Raw genomic sequence first — 21,076 nt, forward strand, 5'->3', positions numbered from 1 at the left:
CAGCTGTGCACTACAACTCCAGTAGAGGGCTCTAGCACTCATGGGAATCCTGGACTTCGACTGGCTCTAATATATCCAGCATTCCCTGCTGTGCAGCTAGGTCTATGAAAGACTGTGTGCAGGTGTGCCAGCTGTCACCTGTGCACCCCACCCCCTCCGATTCATGGCCACGCTCATTCAGCTTGAGAAACCCTCCCTGTTAAATGAATTCATCAGCCTTCATTACGCCCCACATTCTCAGGTAATTGGGAGTGCGCCGTACATTGATGAATGATTATGGAGGAGTGGGTGCATATTCATTATCGGGCTAAAATATTCTTACAGACCCATAATGAGCCTCCAGCAGTGGCCTGGGCCTTGGTATTACAGTACCAATGATTCAAGTGCTACCAAAGGGCTCTGCAGGACACCTATGCAGCAATAAGGACCTGTGTTGGGTCAATGATTGCTTGTAAGAAGATGCATGAAAGAATGTAAGGCCTGAAGCGAAATATTAAAAGTGTGTGCATTAGCACTAGAAGATTTGTTATTAGTCTCTCTCTCTCAAGATCTCTGGGCTGAACAGCTGTGGTTGGCTCCCTCCACACTCATTTTCCTTCCCTATATGTCTCACTTGATGTGCCTGGCTGATTATGTCCCATATGTCCTTTGATAAATTTGGTCATTTGAAAATGATAAGGACGGGGAATGCATGGGCTTCACAGCGGTTCAGAATGACTCCAGACACACCATGACCACTACACCCATGTTCCTCTGCTGCTCAATCAGTGGTCCTATATACACCTGATAATAAGATTATCGAATTATTGAATTACAAGAAACAGCAAAATACAGCCAGCCGTTATCAGATTTTTTATTTTTCATTTTCAAAGCTATGCCAATGTTCCCATTACATGTTCAAGCTAATTACGAGTCCTTCATTGCTTCAATAACCAATAAACAAAAACCACTAGTCTGATCGTACAAAAACGACAGCTAAAAATATTACTTTCTTAATGATCATTCTGCTTTAATTTGGGGATTCTATATTTCTGATTCTAAATTGTACATTACCAATTAAATGTTTGAGGTGATTTAAAAAAGAACGTGACACAGTGTCACGTTTGATCAATTGAACACACCCCTGCTTAATAAAATCGAATTGTTAATACTTTTGAATGTAAGTGCATGTAAAGAGTGATTGATTGCACAAAACTGTGCACTGTATTCATCAATTTGTGAATAAATTTGTATTGTATTAACTTCATTTCAGATGTGAATGCTTCACATGATCTGTCATGATGCACGTCAGAATTACTGAAGTGCATGTATATGAATCAACATTTGGGATCCCTATTATACTAGTATTTAGTGTCTTCCTACCTTGTTTCAATCTAAAAAAGATGTTAATATAAGCTATAAACAGGGCAAATATCTACATCAGCAAATATCCAGCAGTACATCTGTCTCAAGACATCTGGACCTCATATAGAAACACGTGGCTTTATCCTCACCAGCAGGAAAAATGAAAACTCACCATCTCCCTCCATTACCTCCACTACAAAATAAATGGAAAATTAATTATGTTGACTGCATCTACAGCAAAACATCCAGTATGTCATTTATTACACAGCCGCACGATGTAGCGCTGCAGCTGGGACACTTGCAAGGAGAGAGAGAGAGAGAGAAAACATGACAAATGCGAAAGGAACCATATGCAAATGAGTGAATCTTAATTAAGGCAGCCAAATTATTGAATGCATGAATAATCTATCTGGGTCTGACACAACCGGGCCTCATGTTCCACACCTCACCTGACGGCACAATCACACTCAACACTTGTTTCCCTGCTCACATAATTGATTTCACATTCATAAAAACATCCAATAAAATAATTGTTGTTCTGTTGAGTTGTTATTAACCTTTGTGCAATGTGCATCCCACTTCTGCATCCTCTTTATGCACAACATGCCCGTTCACCTGCCCTCTATTTTCAACTCTCCATTTGCCACTCTCTTTCAGAGCAGACTCTCAAACACTGTTCCAAAACCTAGCGAGCTGCCTACTGCCTAGCTAGGCATCCTAACTCATTGTCAAATTGTTTTGAAGCACTTTTCATCAGCAACTCAATACACCACACATGTAGCTTGACTGCGTGTTAGCATGGCAAAAGTATAAAATGCAAAAAAGCACAAAAATACAAATAATAGTAATAATTTAATATTAATTTGTAGCTACTACTCAAAGGTTTGAGGTAAGTAAGATTATTTTTTTAAATGTTTATGTCATTAAATAAGTAAGGGTGCAATCAACTGATCAAAAGTGACTGTTAAGAAATGTATAATATATATATATATATATATTTTTTTTTTTTAATCACATGAATGCTGTCGAATTTCACATTTATCAAATAATCCACAAAAAACTTTAAGCAGAACTACAATTTTTAACATCGATAAAAATAAGAGATGTCATATCATATTGGAATGATTTCTGATAGATCGTGTGACACTGGATAATAAAATGAATCTTTACATCTTTTAAAACGTATATATGGAAAACAGTTATTTTAAATTGTAATAATATTTTACAGTTTTACCAAATAAATGCAGCCTTTATGAGGATAAGCCATCTTGGGTTAGGCTGTGAGAAAAAGCATTCTGGGAGTCCATTCTCTGTGTGAAATGTACATATTATGCTACATACAAATACACACAAATATTTTTGGTTAAAATTAGGTGTCCTAGTATATCACAGAATTAAGCTGACAATTGGCACAACTTTTGCATTGATGACGCCTTAAAATGCCACCTCTACAGGCATCTCAACAGGTTTTGGAACAGAGTATTTTTCCCTGTGAGAGGACCGAGTGTTGATCTAGCATGCATCTCCAAGCAGTTCAAGTCTTTCCCCCATGAGGATCTGCAGAGAAAATAACTCTCTCTCGCTTGCCATCTTTCAATCTCCCCGACAGCGCAGTTTGACTGCATTTGGCAGAGAGTGCAAACCGAGGAAACCTAATGCAATGTTACAGATACCACTCAACCTCTCCCATGGCCCCTCAATTAAATTCAGCATAAAGCTAGGCAACAGGTATCTTGTCTTTGAGAACTTGGCTGACAGCAGGAGCCACTAAGGAAGCACCATGCCACACCGATCATAGTAATTATTGACACAATACAGAGAAAATTCAGCTTGTTTTTGTGTTAATTCTCAAAGAGTTTAGAGTAAATCTGAATGAAAGCTGTGCTGTTGTGATTGTGTTTTAAAGATGTATGCTCTCTGAGAGATATTTAGAAAAGTCAGTCGAGGTCTTTGAGTTCTAGGCCGTCGCAGTTCAACAGAAATCCCACAAAATGCCCGGAGCGATATGACGGGTGTTTCATTTGGACAGTGAGAGCAGAATGGAGCCAAATCGGTCAGTGGGGAGCAGATGACGCAAAGCACCAGAATTTGTAACTGCGGTGCAATCTCAGCCACATCAAGGATGAACCCAGCAGAAAGGCAGCCCCATGATGATACGAGTTTGAATCTGTAGAAATCTACAGTTAGAGAATGATGGGTATGAAGGGAGTGTGCTGAAAGGTCTTGATGAAGCCACAGTGGATTTGAACCACACTTATCTCACTGTAAGTAAAGGATGCATCAGATTTATCAGTTGCGTTCTCTAGTGATGATACATTAAAAGCTCAGTTATGTCCACTGAAAAAAAAACTGAAAAAAAAAAAAGATTTTGGGAGGATATAAGTATGTTTGAGTCATCTTGCCCACATACATGGTATATAACTAGAGCTGTCATTTGATCAAAAATGTGTTAGAATTAATTATCACTGTTATTATATAATTTGGCATCTGTATAGCAGCAGAAAATGTTTTCAGAGAGAATATAATATAGTTGCATGATTTAAGGAAAGAAATCTAGTTGCAAATTTTCTGATAAAAATAGGAAATTAAGCCCCTGTGTGCCTAGAGCTGCAAAATTCGACCAAAAACATGCAATTATATATATCAATATAATACTACCAAAAATAATAATAAATAATAAGTGCAGGGAGCCCTTAAAGCTTCTCTTTTAGTTGTCAAAAGCCAGTTTATAAGTGCTTTTTATTATATAATTTCCTTAACAAAAGGAAGATGGTTGGCGCATGTTGTATTTTAAAATCCATGTTATAAGTGATCCAAAATCAGAGCATATATGTTTGTTTGTGAGGAGCAGGATTTACTGTGAATTGAGCCACTATGAGATACTGTAAACACAGTTGAGCTGCTTGCATGTAAATTAACACAGTGTCACACTGAAACATGCAGCATACATATAAATAATTAAATTGCAGCCTTTGTGATTTGATAATCCCTCTAAGCTGACCACGATTTCATCTTAATTTTGATTAATCATGCAGCCTTACAATTTAATGCAATTTATTTCCCCATGATATAAGATGGTCTTCATAGAGAAAAAAGAAATCAAAGTCCTGGCTGACATATCCAGAACTCTCTCAAAACTGTGAGGACTATGTAAGGTTTCTGTTGTATAATGTGTGAACATGTCATTGACTTTGACGTACACTTGGATGTCTAGCATTATCCTCTTGTCTTCTTCAACATGGATCCCCCAGATGCAGTCCTGACCCTTATCATAGGCCTCAGGCCAGTTTGGAGACAACACCACCCCGGCTGAATCTGTGATCTCTCCACTGCAAACCGCTGCAATGCAACCAAAGTGAGAGAGATAGAGAGAGAGAGAAAAAAAAGAGGTCAGAAAGAAATGCAAACAAGCACAAAAGTATCCAAAATGTTTTTTTTTCTTTTAAAAAAGACCTTTATGAACAAAATATGAACAAAAGTCTTCACAAAATATAATAAAAATAACTACATACATAAATAAACCAAAATAAATAAACAAATAAACAAAAGTTTTTATCAGTATTACTTTAGTTATTAAACAGAATGTTATTTTTTTGTAATTTTTAAATTATATTTGTTATTATATTTGTACGTTTCAGTGATTATTTTTATTAATTTGTCATTTTTATAAATTTTTGCATTTTATATTTCTAATTTTTTATTGTTTTATTTTCTCAGTTTTAAGATTTTAAATACTTCAACCTAATATTTTTACTCAGTTGTGAAGGCAGTATTTGTATTCTTCAGCATAACAAAACAAAACAAAACAAAACAAAACAAAATAAAACAACTGTTAACCATGATGAAACAATCTAGCAATAACAACACAGATGGTTATACAAAAGCAACACATTTTCAAAAGTTCTGTCATTTTGTATCCCAATTTGTTGCACAGGTGACCCCCAGCTCTGGAACAGAGGTCAAGCTCTGGATTAATCCAACTGGGGTATAAGTGGAAAATTCTGGCAGGATTAATAAACAACTTGAGGCTTCCTGTTTTCATTTTTCCCTTTTTCACACCACTAGACTGGCTTAGCTGGTTGTAAGCACATTTTCAAATGGAAAAGCGGTTGTCTTGACCCTCTGCTGGTGCCAGTACTATTAAATCCTTTCAATCCAAACTCTATTGTGAGGCTAGAGAAATGTACTTGAGCAACGGGTCAGATAAGATGAAACTGTGTGTAGGTGGGGGTGGAATCGTGGCTTTATGAGTGAGGTATTCTCTCACATACCTCGGCTCTGTGCACCTGCTAGGCTCCATGGCTTAATGCTTTTAGGGCTGCTTTAGGCGCGTGACTGTGGCTAAGAGTGTCTGAAACCCATCCAGGTGACACAGGATGTAGTGGATTACATAGAAAAGGCACTAAAAGGATGTGAGGGGTTTGTACTGTACCTGCACAACTAATGCACATTACACATGTACCCTCACGTGTGAACAGAGGAGAGAATTCACGAGTCAAATGTGTTATTTATTTGCACATGCACATTGCATGTAGTGTTATTTCAGCACCTGATTTATTAATTGAGCTAAATCAATGCGTTCGGATACATGGCTAGTTATGATGCTGTTTTTTTTTTTTTGTGCTTAGTTAATAGAGGCTATGCTAAATTTTCTCTATTTCCTTAGGGATTGGCATCCCATGGTAAGGAATAACACAAGCTTCAGTCTGGATCCAGCCCTTACAAACACATGAGATGCCTGAAAGAGATGATGCCAACCCCTCAGAAGACCTCAGATGATGCAAACCCTCAGACAATATACATAACTACCAGAATTTTGCTATGAGTTTGATCGCAACATATAATCATTGCTGTAAATTTTCTGTAAAGCTGCTTTGCAATGATTTGCATTATGAAAAGCGCTATACTGTACATATTACCTTGAATTGAATTGCAAACATTCAGAATTGTATTTGAAATGAGGTTGCACAAAGGAGGCCAAATTGTGATTCGAGTTTGAATGCAATTTTAAAGGAAGAAGAATTCAAATGAAGTGAAGACAAAGACAAACATGTTGACTTGATGAAGTTCTGGGGGAAAACATGTTGGTAATTCTTTATTTTGACAGTCCACTTCAGACATTCTACTAACAGTAAGTAATGTAGTTGCAAAGTTACTTATATTTAGTAGAATGTCTAAAGTGGACTGTCAAAATAGAAAATCCTCAAATATTCACATTCACTCTCAGGAACTGAAAGGCAGCCACTTCTTCAATTCTGTATTTGGCTCAACCCTGGTACATTTACATATGCAAACATTCACACGCACCTCTGCAGGCGGGCTCAGTCTCGTTCCATTGAGGGTTGCTGGGATCCATGCACTCGATGATAACTGAGCCCTGCTCCAGGGTGTATCCGGGGTCACAGGTGAACTCCACGACCGTGCCCACAGCGTAGGTGCTGTCAGTGGTGGTGAAGTTGCCGTACTTGACGAATGGCTCGTAGCAGTGCCCTGCTGCAAAAGCTGAGAGGACACACCATAAATCACCTGCTCCGAGACGTACATCACAGTCCAAACACTATCACCAAGCATCTGATTTCAGAAGAGCTTAAAATACACAGACAACCAGTCCGCTCGGCTCAGCCTTTAACCGCTTCACGAAATAATTTAATCCGAAAGGACAGTGCAGAATCCGAATTTAAAAGCATTTTTAGATGCCAGTCTAAAAGAATTTGTCTGCTAAAGCAATGTGCAGCATTTTACTTCCCCACCAATCATAATCTTCCTGGACGCAAACCCAAGGTTTCGGGTTGCCCTTGGAAAGAGATTGTTGGTTAATCATCCTTAGCCAGACTTGCAAGGCCACTTACGGGAGTAAAAGGAAGAGAGACGGCCCGACCATGTGAATAAATGTGAAACTGGAATGAACAAACTCACTCAGGGAAACAACAAACCGTCACGCCTGGCTGAACCGTTATTGGTTGTTGTCCTCATCTGAGAATGTAGAATAGAGATTAGAGCGAGAGGAGGAGACTTAAGATGAAAATGTCCAGACTATGGATAAACTGTGGCTTTGATACCCCTCCGGGTTTGGCCTCATTCAAGCGTGAGCTAGATTAGACTACCCACATTCAGCTTTACGCTCAGCCTCACTCTCTGTTTAATAAACACAGGCAATTCTGCCAATTACAGGAAACTGTTTTCACCCCCTTCCCCAGAAACATTTGCAATTTTCATCTTTGGCTTCATCTGACTCCGTTCTCTAAAAGAAGTAGAAATGAGTCATTTTAATCATCAGTTGATTCTTGCTCTCTTATAAGCATAGAAGCCATCATTATATAGGATGCTATCAACATAAAAGTCAGATTTATATGGAAATAAGAGTAATATGGTCATTTTATGTTATTGCTATGAGTGATGTCCCAATAGGAAGGAAAAAACATAGATGAAATCTCTTGAATGTCTCATGTAGTTCTCCCAGGCAGCAATTAAATTAAATGGTAAGAAAGATTTTCCACCTGAGAAAAGAGAGTTTTCAAAGAGATCTCCACCAATATCTCAAACTATCTAAACATTACAGTTTTGTACTTTTACTATATGTCAGAATGTCTATTTTTAGGACAAAATTGATTCTTAAATGAAACATAAAGCAGAACTAAATTAAGACTGTAGATTAATTAAATACGAATACACCTTTACAACTTTTTGTTGTCACAAATATTTATATTTCAAATAAATGCTGTTTTAAGAACTTTCTATTTATCAAAGAAATCCTGAAAATTGTGCCACACATCAAAAATAAGAATGATTTCTGAAAGATCATGTGACACTGAAGACCAGAATAAAATTCAGCTTTGCATCACAGGAATAAATTGCATGTTAAAATATTCTAAAATAGAAAACATTTATTTTAAATTGTATAATTTCACATTATTGCAGTTTTTTACTGTATTTTGATTAAATAAACGCAGTCTTGGTGATCAAAATAATAATAATAATACTATATATATATCAATAATGTTAAACAATCATATTATTTGATCAGTAGCATTTAAGGTATGAAAGAGAAACTTTAGCTGTAAAAGAGTCAAACTGACAGTCATAGAAGACATGGTCATTATACTAAAAGAGAAATTAATCTAAAAAAATTATGGTAATGCTCTGAAAACCATTTATTTCAGCAAACACATACAAATAAAACTATACCGTCCAATTGAAATTACTACATAGATTTACATGACTATGGTATAAAAGGCCTTTAGTGGACTGAGTATTCCGCATGTGGCCTCTCAACAACCACATAGTTCCAGATCAATGCTTTTGCTAGTCTACTGAAACTGATAAAAACAGATCCATTTTGTTTATGATGGCAGACAAAGGAGAATGGCACTTCAATCAGAAAGACTATTAAAACCTGAGCAGCGTGACTGGTGTGAAATTCAGAGAGGCGTCTGGAGTGTGAGAAGACGAGCAGAATTGTTACAGGTTGCCGTTAAAGCACATTAGTATATTGTAGATAACATAATCGGATTGTGGCATGGTAAATGAGATTAGATTGATCTTGCCGGATAATGACTGTGAGGTCCTGAGGTGCGCCTGACATCCCTGTGAACAAATGCAACTGAACATCTTTGACTGACCTGTCAGAGGGAATAGTAATGCAATTTCTGTAAAAAAAAAAAAAAAAGGCTCTGCGTTTCCAGTTAAAACTCATTTTAATGACCTCGTTGGGTTGCATTTGCCTGCTTCATTCGATTTCCATTTGATTTAATCTGAATAAATCTCATTTGAGCCAGGAATCTAAAGAGTGCTTAGCAAGGCACATGGGAGAACAGATCTTTGGTGTGAAACGAAGCAACAAGGGGAATGTGCCGGAAGGTACACTCTTTGTCTCCATCACAGCCCTCAGGCTCCGTAGAGGACACGTGTTCTTCAAACGACGTTTGAACTCGGTAACTGTCGCCGTGTACGGCCTGGCTCGGAGACAGTGGAAGATGGATTAGAAAAGATGCTGGCTGCTATCAAGTACTCGTTATTACGACATCCTGTGAGGCCAGAATCCAATATTTTTCATTTACTTTCAAAAATTCCTTGCGGACATGCTGTGTGTGTTTAAATAGGCTTTAAAGGGTTAGTTCACCCAACAATTTTGTCATTAATTACTCTCATGTTGTTCCAAACCTGAAGATCTTCGTTCATCTTTGGAACACAAATTAAAATATTTTTGATGAAATCCGAGAGCTATCTGACCCTGCATTGACAGCAATGCAACAACCGCATTCAAGGACCAGAAAGGTAGTAAGGACATGGTTAAAATAAGTTGTCCAACCGTAATTTTTTTTTAAAGAATTTAGAGAAGACACAGCAGAGAAGTAATTGTTGAATAAAGTCGTTATTTGTTTTTTTGTTTTTTTACACACAAAAATATTCACATAGCTTCTTAACATTACAGTTGAACCACTGATGTCACATTGACTATTTTAACAATGTCCTTACTACGTTTCTGGGCCTTGAATGCGATAGATGCTTTGCTGTCTATGCATGGTCAGAAAGCTCTCGGATTTCATCAAAAATATCTTAATTTATGTTCCAAATTAAGAGAAACAAAGGTTTTACAGGTTTGGAATGACATGAGGATTAACATTTTTGGGTGAACTATCCCTTTAACTCTTACAAACATGGTCAGTCGAGGAGATATATTTGCTAAATATTTCTTTAAAAAGCTTTTCTGAAATACATGGCTTTATGTTTGGATTCGTCAAAATGGCACTTATGACCAAGAACTGTTTTGTTTGAATACTAATGCAGGTGTAAATTATTATATCAATGTGACTGCAACATTTAAGGTTCATATAAACAGAAATGTATTCTGTAATTCTTGTTGCTCCATACCTTCATATCTGACGGCTACTCCCGTGTTGGTGCCGAAACCATCCGTCGTAAACTCCACAAAGAGATGTCTGGCGGAACTAACGATTCCCTCATTAGGAAGGTATTCCACCTCGTACGAGTCGTACAAAATCGGCGAATCAATGTGGTTGCCGTTTTTAATCAGGAACCTGCAGACAAAAGGGTTTAGTTCGGTTCAAAACAAGGAATCTCTCAACAGTATCTGTTTGGCAGCAGATGTAATGTTCCCCCGATTTCTAGTACTGTCTTTTGGCAGTTTGCATAATAATTGCTTGATATGATTTTGAATAGCTGAGCAGCAAGTGACCTCATTAAAAGTCCATTTGTTAGCAAAGCCTGCAGAAAAAGCGGATACTGCTAATAAAAATAACTTAATCCTCCTCCTAAGGCCCCAAAGTGGGCTCTAATCGCTCTCTCTGTGCCTTCACGAGGGGATTTGATTACTCTAAATTATTTTAAAGGAGAGCAAGTGTCTGATCTCAGAAACTTTCATCCACTTTCACTCACGCACTCACAGCTGTTCCTATCATGCCTCGCTCTCGCCATAGCAGATAATGCCCTGAAGAGCAGCGCCACATTCGGAGTGCGACGGCACTGTGAAGAGACACTCGGAGCTTCTCCAACTGTCTCTTTGAACAGCAGATGATTAATTAGTGTATAATAGCGAGCACTGAGTGAGTTGACTGGGACAGACCTGTCATCGTCTTCTGCGAGGGCCACCTTCTCGAAGTGCACATGCAGCCGTTGACCCTCAGGGGCCTCCAGCACCCAGTGGCAGGTCAGGTTGTTGCTGTAGTTGCCAGGGAAACCAGGGGACACAATACGGCCGAGGGTCGCGTTTTTCACCATTCCACCGCAGGCCACTGTTCAAAGTACAAATGGAAGGAGACAGATGACATTCAGAAGAAACAAAGAGAGCAAGAGGTCAAGGAAGCCCTATAAGCGAACTTTGAATTGTGGATAACAAAGCTTTTTCATAGTGCATGACTGTAACGACTAGACCTCAACAATGTAGCAATAAAAGTAAGATGGCTTAAAATGTGAGGGCACAATGTTTTTATACATCAAAGAGACTTTCAGACAATCTCTTTGTACAAAAATACCTGCTTACCTTCTGTATAGAAGGTGAAAACCAGTATATTATATAAGCAGCATTTCTGAATTCAGAGTATTTATAAAATAGTAGGTAAAAAATATCCGGATGACCTACTACTTTGATGGCATGTTAGATATTTTCCATCCTATAAGGCCATGGGAGAACAGTTCAGAATGACAGTAAAACAACACATGTCAATGACAAGATGATGGATGTAATATGTTGGTTTTTATTCATACTACACAAGTTAATACTACACTGTAAAAATGATTTTGAAATTGTAAATAAAACTAAGATTATTGGAGTTAGTTTTAGAGCAAAATACTATTTCTGGTTTTCTACTTCATAAATTTCACATTTAGTTAATTTATTTTTATTTATTAAAATTTATGGTCCCACTTTATATTAGGTGGCCTTAACTACTATGTACTTACATAAAAAAATAAGTACAATGTACTTATTGTGTTCATATTGTATTGTAAAACACTTTTGCTGCTATTGAGGTGGGATGGGGTAAGGTTAGGGAGAAGGTTGGAGGTATGAGTTTAAGGGTGGGTTAAGGTGTAAAGTATGGGTCAACAGTGTAATTATAAATGTAATTACAGAAATTAAATACAGATGTAACTACATGTTGTTGTTTTTTATATAAGTACAATGTAAAAACATGTATGTACACAATAGGTACATTGTACTAAATTATTAATTAAAATGTAAGTACATAGTAGTTAAGGCCACTTAAAATAAAGTGGGTCCAAATTTTTTTCAGTGAAGAAAATAATTTTTTTAACAGTTGCAAAAAAAATAAAATAATTCATCAGTATGTGATTTCAGACATATTTAGTGTTTAGGAGTTTTTAATATTTAAATGTAATATATAATGTATTAATATATTTATAAAATAATACAAAATACCAACGTTATATTTTTCAAGATAAGAGATATTTTACAATAATACAAATATTATGAATTATTAATTTTAAATATACTTTTTCACACCTTGAACTAACATTGCCTTGTCATAAAAAGTCATTTTAAAAAACTTAAATGACATTGAGGGTCTTACAATCTGATTCATATTGTGTATGAACTGCATTGTGTATTTTTTATATTTTGTATGAACTGTCAGTGTATTTTTGAACAAATTAATAGATGCAGACAAAAATGGCCACGTTATTGACTCAAGAACCTTTAGACCACAACGATTTAAACAGAGAAGGACAGCAATAATAAACAGCTTTTCTTAAAGGTAATGGAAAGAGAGAGAGCTTGAAGGAGGAGGATACCTTCTGAGAACATAATTAAAGTGGACCCAAAGCCCTGCTCCCTGGCAGCCTGCCCATGCTGATCAGTAATCAGACTCTGACAGTCTAGTCTGGCCCAGCCCTGCATCAGCATGGCAGGGGCACACTTCTAAAACGGCACGTTTATGCTATTTCACTCCGAATCAATGGTGAGACTGAGAAACCTCAGGTCTTGTAGGCCATGTCTGGCAGCCGCTGGCTAACTAAACCTCCTCACGATGCATGCTACAGCCGTGCCTCCAAAGCACTAAATGAGATCCTTCATCGAAACAGCCCTCCTTCAGGGAGCCCAGACTTGTTTGCAATCGGAGATGCTGTTCTGTTTGTCATGCAAGACGGAAGAGTGCCCCAGCTCTGGGATTCAGCTCTCTGAAGAGATTGAGGCGCAAAAAGTCCTTATTTATGCAGAAGAGGCCAGCCTGTCAATCATGCTGTCACACCGGGCTGCCTTGAGGGGGTACGGTTGTTAATATTCACTGCCTTGTAGCACAAACACTTCTGTTACCACCATCCCAGCCGAAATCAATGATCAAGCTCCAATTAACTTAAAAGGAGGAGGGAGCAACCGCACCAGAAGTTTCTCCCCTGTCAAGTTAAATCACACCTGTGTGGACTAAATATTTACACAGGCATGAGGTTTGTTTTTGAGCCCAAAGTATCGTGGCTGTGTCTAAATGACACAATGACATGTGGGTGTATGTTTATGGTGAGACTGAGAAAAAAATGAAGGATAATTGCTAGTGAGCGAGTCCAGGGCGGCTTCACAATGATGTAAATTATGAGGAGGCTGTGTTTAAGATTGGCAGGCAAAACCAAACATTTTCTGCACCTTGCGTCTATATGCAAATGCAGTGAGGTTCATTAAAAGCAGAAGCTACTATGTCAAAGATTTTTCTGTACTTGTTAAGATAGCAGTAGTGCTCACTAGTGCTGCTGCTTCATAACTGAATTTCTCAGGGGCAGAGATCAAATACTGCAGATTTTGGTAATTAACTGTCATTTAGCTGATGCTTTTTGTTATAGTGCACTCAATACAGTGACAATCCCTTTGGAGTAAACTGCAATTAAGAGTCTAGCTGGTGAAAGGCCACATGTGACATGTTAGTTTGTCTCTATTTCAAGTTTACTGCCACCTGGATGCAACCCGAACCTTTTAAATTAGCAGCCCAGATCCATTACCATCAGGCTAAAAGAATCACATGGGTTCAGTGCAGGTGAAGCATTGGGGAATAATATTAATTAGCATAGAAAATCATTTCAATGACTCCTTAAGTTAAAAAAAAGCAAAGATTTTGGTCGAATAAGGCACTTAATGTTTTGATTAGTGGCTATGCGCTGTTTTGTTGTGTAACTACCCAGCTATGCAGGGTCAGGAAGCTCACGGATTTCATCAAAAATATCGGTAGCACTTTATTTTACAGTTCTGTTCCCCATGTACATACTATGCACTTATTATACTAATTACAATAACTATGTAATAACTAGGTACTAACCCTGAACCTACCCCTAAACCTAACCCTACCCCACGTAGTTACCTTGTATTACCAGAACTTTCTTAGATAAATACACTGTAAGTAAACTATAACTACATGTAAGTACACGTACTGTAAAATAAAGTGCAACCAAAATATCTTAATATGTGTTCCGAAGATAAACAAAAGGTCTTATGGGTTTGGAACGACATGAGGGTGAGTTATTAATGACAGAATTTTCATTTTGGGGTGAACTATCCTATGTAAGTTACTAATATGTAAGTATTATGCCAATGAAGAGTGATTTGGATGGTTTTGGATTGAATAAAATAAATAAAATGCCTTTGATAAAAATTGTTTTTGAATGAATGCATGAATATATTGAAAATATCTTTGACTCACCAAGACAGCGCGGCACTTTGCCGCTCCAGTAGGGTGTGGTGGCATTGCGGCATGTGAGGGTGGAGGGACCCTGGAGTTGGTATCCACTAAAGCAGTAGAAATAGGCCTCTCCCTCTGCATGCAGGCTGGTGACAGACACGTCCCCATATGCTGGTCTATCAGGGAAGTTGCAACTCAACACAAATGCTGTAATAGAGAGAAAATGAATAACTGATTAGGCAAATGATTAAAACTGCAGCGCGCCACACCACACTTATTTAAACAAGTGTCTGAAGCTGCTCTTAAACTATCATTAGACTGAGACTAAGGTCTCTGGGGATTATGAATATTGCATTACAACGACTCCCACTTATTTCGAGAAGACTTATTGTCTTAACAAACTCCATCTGTCTTTCTTTCTCTCAGTTTAATATGGTCTCAGAGGGTCTGTCCCCAATGCATGTCCTCTCTCCATGTCCTCCAGACCGCAGCCGACCTTTTATGTGAGAAAGGGACACCTCGAAGATGACAAATAAACCCAAACACTGAACACTGTCTGTTTTCACAGCCAGAATGGGCCTGCTGGGATGCGTGGAGATAATCATTAGCTGCCTAAGATGATAGATTAGACTCACATTTGGCCTAATGGTCGCAATAGAGCAAAACCTTCTTTACCTCTGAGACTAGCGCAGATTCTTCATCATTTTTAACTGGACACTCTTTCCATTTTGACTTTTACACAAAGTCTGGTCCACACTGCAGCTTATTCTGGCCCACTTAGATGAGCTGTTTTTATATATATATATATATATATATATATATATATATATATATATATATATATATATATATATATATATATATATATATATATATATATATATATATATATATATATATATATATTAGGGGTGTAACGATACGCGTATTCGTATTGAACCGTTCGGTACAACGCTTTCGGTTCGGTACGCGGTACGCATTATGTATACCGAACGGTTCGTTGGAGTAATTAATTATATTTGAAAAAAAAAAAAAAAAAGAGAGAGAAAGAAATATAATGATATGCGTTCAACAAGGTAGCCCAATAACCCAAACAACGTAACAGGCAACGCCCCTGACACTCCCGAAGAAGAAAAAAACACCATCTTATATGTTTATGTTAGGCTACTCAGCAGGCGCTCGCTCACTCAGTACGCGCTGAAGGCTCGTTGCAAAATAGCCAATGCGTTTAACAGACTAGAAATGAGAAGATCCTCCAATAACCAACAGGTCTGGTGTTTGGGTGCACTTTGGATTCCCTTTAAGCTATAATGGTGATGGCAAGAGAGTGGTGGATAAAAAAACAACGGTATGTCGCATCTGCAACATGACAGGGTACACCAGCGGGATTACAAAAAAAAAAAAAAAAAAAAACCCAGCGGGAATATCTGGGATATATGCGTCAGTACTATCTGGGAAAAGACGAAAAAAAGGAGAAACATGCACGCAGCAAACTATCCCTGCAGCATTTAGAAACTATAGCTTACAGGGAATCCAACCCAAACACCAGACCTGTTGGTTATTTTAGGATCTTATATTTCTGGTCTGTTAAATGCATTAGACATTTTGCAACGAGCCTTCAGCGCGTGCTGAGTGAGCGAGCGCCTTAGAGGCCGTTCACATATCGCTCCTAAAAACGCATGGAAAACGCTAAGCGCGTCTTTCTCCTCCTTTCCAAAGCGCTCGGGCAGAAGCGCTCATGAGGTGTCTGTCTTTGCTAAGCAACAATGACGTGCTCTCTCCATGAGACGCGGAAATTTCAGCGAAGGATAAATGGATTTGCAGCTCTAAAAATCGCTTGCAGTAGCTCTGCTACTGAATTTATTTCAAAATTGCAATCCATATACAACTATGATCAGCTGTTCCTTCATCTTGGCTGAGCTCTCAACGTTGTTACGGGAAAGGATGAAGCTGATTGGTTGGTTCTTGTCACATGACCCGCGGTGCGCTTGCGGCATTCTGAAAAGTTGAGATGTTTTTACATTTTGCTGTATCTAAAACGTATCGAACCGAACCGAACCGAACCGTGACATCAGTGTATCGTATCGAACCGAACCGTGAATTTTGTGAACCGTTACACCCCTAATATATATATATATATATATATATATATATATATATATATATATATAAATGATGCTCCAATAATAAGTCTACATTAATAATCTTAGCTACAAGTCAAGTCCAAATAAAACTCCCCCAAATGGTCTCTTACATAAACTTTGGTCTTCTGGAAAGGGCTATGAACTGAGATTTTATTGACCATTGTCTTGCCTGGCTCTCAGTACTTAACCAGACTGTCAATACTTTCTCAAGCACTGTCCACAAAAGCCTTTTCACCATTAACCACTGCTGGCTTGCGACTTTCACCCTTTCAAAATGCCTGAAGAATTGCCGAAGCACTGCTATTTAATAAACATTTGCAAGCTACAACTGAGGAGGAATTTTCTATTTTACCTTCTTCCTATGAAAATCAACAAGCCCTGATGCAGTGAATACTAAAGACATAAAAGACAGATATTTTTATTTGAAATGAAAGAGGTCAAAATTCAAGGCCAGTGTGAATTCAATTGCGAGTCGTGTACAGAATGATGTCTGCATATGAAGAAGGATTTGATAAGCAAGTGGCCGTCTTTTCCTTCATCACAGAAGCTCCACACAGCCTCTGCAGGAGTCCTCGCAAGGCGGTAAATCCAGGTTAGAACGCAAATGCCCATTGAGCTAAGAACTGCTATCCCAACACCATTTTTTCGTCTCCTCCTACCCATGCTCCTTGGAGAATAGTTTTTGCAATTTATGACAGAAATTTCAGGGTTCATTTCTCCCTGTCTCGATGTGGCTGCGGCAGGCGTATTGTTAGCTATTGAAATTCAGAGTGGTGTGTGGGTGTTGATTTTGTCACCAATGACAAGATAGAGCCTGAGGCCAGAACATTTGCACAGGGGCGATTAATTGTAACCTTTGACCCAGCTTGGATCCGTGTCATATCTGCTCTCAAATTCTATTGATGACTGCAACAGGCCGAGCATGAATTACAGTATTTCCAGCACTAAGGGGAGAATTCATTAAACAACTGCAGTAACCAATATCTGGTTTAGTTTTATTAGTTTTATAAATAAATAAATAAATAAATAAATAAATAAATAAATAAATAAATAAATAAATAAATAAATAAAGTGATTTCATCAAACCTTATCTGAGCCTGTTTCCACCATGAAAAACTAAACTTTAAAAAAACCAAAAACAAATAATAATAATAATAATAATAAATTCATTAAATTAATAAGATTATTGTGACTTTTTTCATCTCACAATTTTGAGAATTCTTAAAATATAGACCTTTATTAGAATTGCAAGGTGTGAACTCAAAAATTGTGAGATAAAATCTTTATAAAAATATTCTGAGTTTATATCTTGCCCCTGTGAGAAAAAAAAACTTAATTTTGAGATGTTAACACTGAATTGTGAGAACACAAGTATGAATTGTGAGAGTAAAAGCTTTCATTACCTATAGTTATAAAATACAAATATAAATTACATATTTAAAAAAATAATAATGTTTTAAATGAAAAATAAATTTTGCATATCTGGAAAATAACAAACAGCCAAAAAATATCTGTGATGAGTAATTTTCAAGCAGTAGACCACAGAGATCTGGCATACTTTACCTACCAAATAAAGCACAGTATATAATAAGCCTAATTTACATAGAAATTAGGTATTTTTTGTTTAGAAATAAATGTAAATACTTGGACTCAGTCCTACTTCAGCGTACGTAATGCCTGGTTAAACTGGATTGTGGGAGGTTAGTCAATAAAACACTGAATTTGCAATGCAATACGGCAAAGTAAATTATAGCCGATGTCTTAGATAACTTGACACTTCTGCAAGCAAAGCAAGCAAACAGCTCTCAAAGGGGTAGTCTCTCACGGCTAACACGAGGCTTTCAATTACACCCGTAAATAACAGGTAAAAATGTCAAGTTGTAAAACACATGATCGAGATGTTATCCCTTCCCAAAAGAAATGTTATCTCACATTAGAGGTCACAGAAGCTGCTACGGATGAGTCTGCTCTAAAATATTACAGCAATTTTTCAGGTGTCAGGCATTAATTAAACCGTGCGATACAATGCCCTCTAGTATTGCTTTCATAGCTGAGATTATCCGTATCTGATCCTGAACCAACAGCAGAAGTGAATCACCGTCGTGTTTCATGTGAGAATCACTCTCGCTCTGGTCTCTGATCCTGTGGTGGTGTTTAGAGAGGTAGAGGGCCCTGTCAAACAGAATTAATGTTTTTGTTTTAGTTTTTTTCCCCTCTGCTGGCTCAGTTTGGATTCCTGTGTCTAAGAAAGCCACAGTTTGATAAATCACTGCAATTCTTTTTCCTCACTGAGCAGAGAGGGGCTGTGTAATGGGGTGGTGCACCTCAGCAACAATATAGGAGCCAGTAAGCGAGGGTTATACAGAACTGACATTCACACCCCTGAAGAGCATTTTTTGTGCCCCACGTGATGTTCAGGTTCTGCGCTACATACAGAAAAAATCTGACACTAAGCAGAAAACTATAGTTCATTTTGCAAACTGTCACACATAAGCACTCACAGTCTACAAAGCTTGGTTGATTATAATGGCACTTAATTTTGATCCATGTTGATGCACCACATATTTAATGTGTTAACACTGTGCAACTGTATTTTGTTTTGGGTTGCAAAACATTTTGGGGAAATTCATTCAAAAATACATTCAAAAATTTCTTTTTACAAATTGTTTCTTTTTAATGAATCAAAAACAAACTGTGTGACCAGTGTAATCTGATTCAGGAAAAAAGTATCTTTAAAATCAGTTCTTTTTAATAAATCAAAACATAGAGCACAATCAGTGTAGTCTGATTCATACATTTCTATAATACATTTATTCTTTTTAACAAATTAGAAAAACAGCATGACCACCATAGTCAAAAAAATACTTTTTTTAAATGGTTTCTCTTTAGTGAATCAAAAAAATACTGCATAACCAGAGTAGCCTGATCCACAATTTATTATTTTTTAATTGTATATTTTTAATGAATCAAAAACATACTGTGTGACCACTGTAGTCTGATTCAAGAAAATGACTCTTTTAAATCGATTCTTTTTAACAAATAAAAAAAAAACACAGCATGAACCATGTAGTCTGAGTAAAAAAAATAAAAAATAAAATTATATTATATATATATATATATTATAAATTGTTTTGTTTTAGTGAATCAAAACATACTGGGTAACCAGTGTAGTCTTATTCATGAAAAAAAATACTCTTTTTAAATAGGTTCTTTTTAATAAATCAACAACAAAAACAAAAACTGATTCACAACCAAATGATTCTTTCAATTGCTTCTTTTTAAATCTATTTAACAAATCAAAAACAAACAGGGTAACCATTCTTATTCACAAACAAATTACTCTTTTTAAATATTTTGTTTTAGTAAACTATAAACATGTGGTGTAACTGCTGACAGAAACTGTCTTTGAAATGCATGCAAAATTAACATCATAAGTGAACTATGCCTAAATGAACCACAACCAAATAAGCCCTGCTTTCTGGTCAGTGATGTTTCAAAGGTTGAGCTGTAGACGCAATTTAAAAATATCCTAATTCCAGCCCAGTGCTTGGTGTATATTTCAGCATTGGAGGAGACAGTTTTTCATCCTCTCTCTCTCTAGCCTTAAACCAGAGCATCTACCAGTAATTATGCCCTGCTCATGAGTTCTGCATTGACTTCCGCCCTTTTACACCGGTGCACATGCGTAAGAGCTCAGCGCCTGCAGCGGCAGGGCATGTGGAGAGGGTATCTGCCCCTGATGACTGTCTAATCTCGACAGTGAGAGGGGAAGCGCTCCTCTCACCGACTCAATGAGCCGGCACATGGGGGGCCCTTCACTCCCTCAGCCATCTATTTTATTTATGGTTTATTAGTGCTGTTTCAGCACAGCGGGGCCCGTGCGCCAGCACTGCCGGGTTGTTATAGCATTATTACCCCTCTGCTTCCATTTCAATTAGACTAATACTGAGGGGGCACCGGAGGCTGGCTTTATGTGGAGCCGTCAGGTCGACACTAAATCACATGCTCGCAAGATGCCTCGTGGCTTCATAGGCCATAAAGACTTAGTGTTTTAATGCAGCCTGAAGATGACTGTGTGGGTACTGGGATGGTGGAGATTAACTGGCAACCGCTTAGACAGCAACAGATGCAGTGCTAATATGCTTCATTAGGTGCCCTGGAGGAAGGAACACGGGTGGACGAGGTGAGGATGGGCAGATGTATGTCCGGTCACCATGATAAACCCCATGATTTAGTTGGGTGGTTTTACTTAAAGGGACAATTCACCCTAAAATTAATATTCTGTTATCATGATTTAGCTATTTTGTCAATCCAATGAATGTAAAATAATGGAATATTTTCGTGAACCTTTAGACAAAATATGAAGAGTTCAGATGCAGAAACTGCCTGAAAAAAGTGCCGCCTGAAATTTTCTTCAAAAAATGTCATTTTTTCTCAGTTTACTTTGTA

The 21,076-nt window shown here is 37.5% G+C and overlaps 1 protein-coding gene across 2 annotated transcripts in view; it reads right to left on the reverse strand.

Annotated features, from left to right (window-relative positions):
• The window catches only part of sez6b (seizure related 6 homolog b), a 161,344-nt gene that overhangs the window by 16,520 nt on the left and 123,748 nt on the right, over positions 1-21,076 (reverse strand). For both annotated transcript variants that reach the window (XR_008157150.1, XM_052576531.1), the window contains exons 5-9: positions 14,505-14,690; positions 10,928-11,096; positions 10,216-10,382; positions 6,652-6,846; positions 4,545-4,683 (exon numbers count right to left, since the gene is read on the reverse strand). Coding sequence is in view for 1 of the 2 variants with exons in the window: in XM_052576531.1 (XP_052432491.1) it covers positions 4,545-4,683; positions 6,652-6,846; positions 10,216-10,382; positions 10,928-11,096; positions 14,505-14,690 (856 nt within the window). In the remaining variant the exon portion in view is untranslated. The remainder of the gene's footprint in view (positions 1-4,544; positions 4,684-6,651; positions 6,847-10,215; positions 10,383-10,927; positions 11,097-14,504; positions 14,691-21,076) is intronic.

The sequence above is a fragment of the Carassius gibelio genome, chromosome B15, assembly GCF_023724105.1.
Source record: "Carassius gibelio isolate Cgi1373 ecotype wild population from Czech Republic chromosome B15, carGib1.2-hapl.c, whole genome shotgun sequence".
NCBI classification, from domain to species: domain Eukaryota; kingdom Metazoa; phylum Chordata; class Actinopteri; order Cypriniformes; family Cyprinidae; genus Carassius; species Carassius gibelio.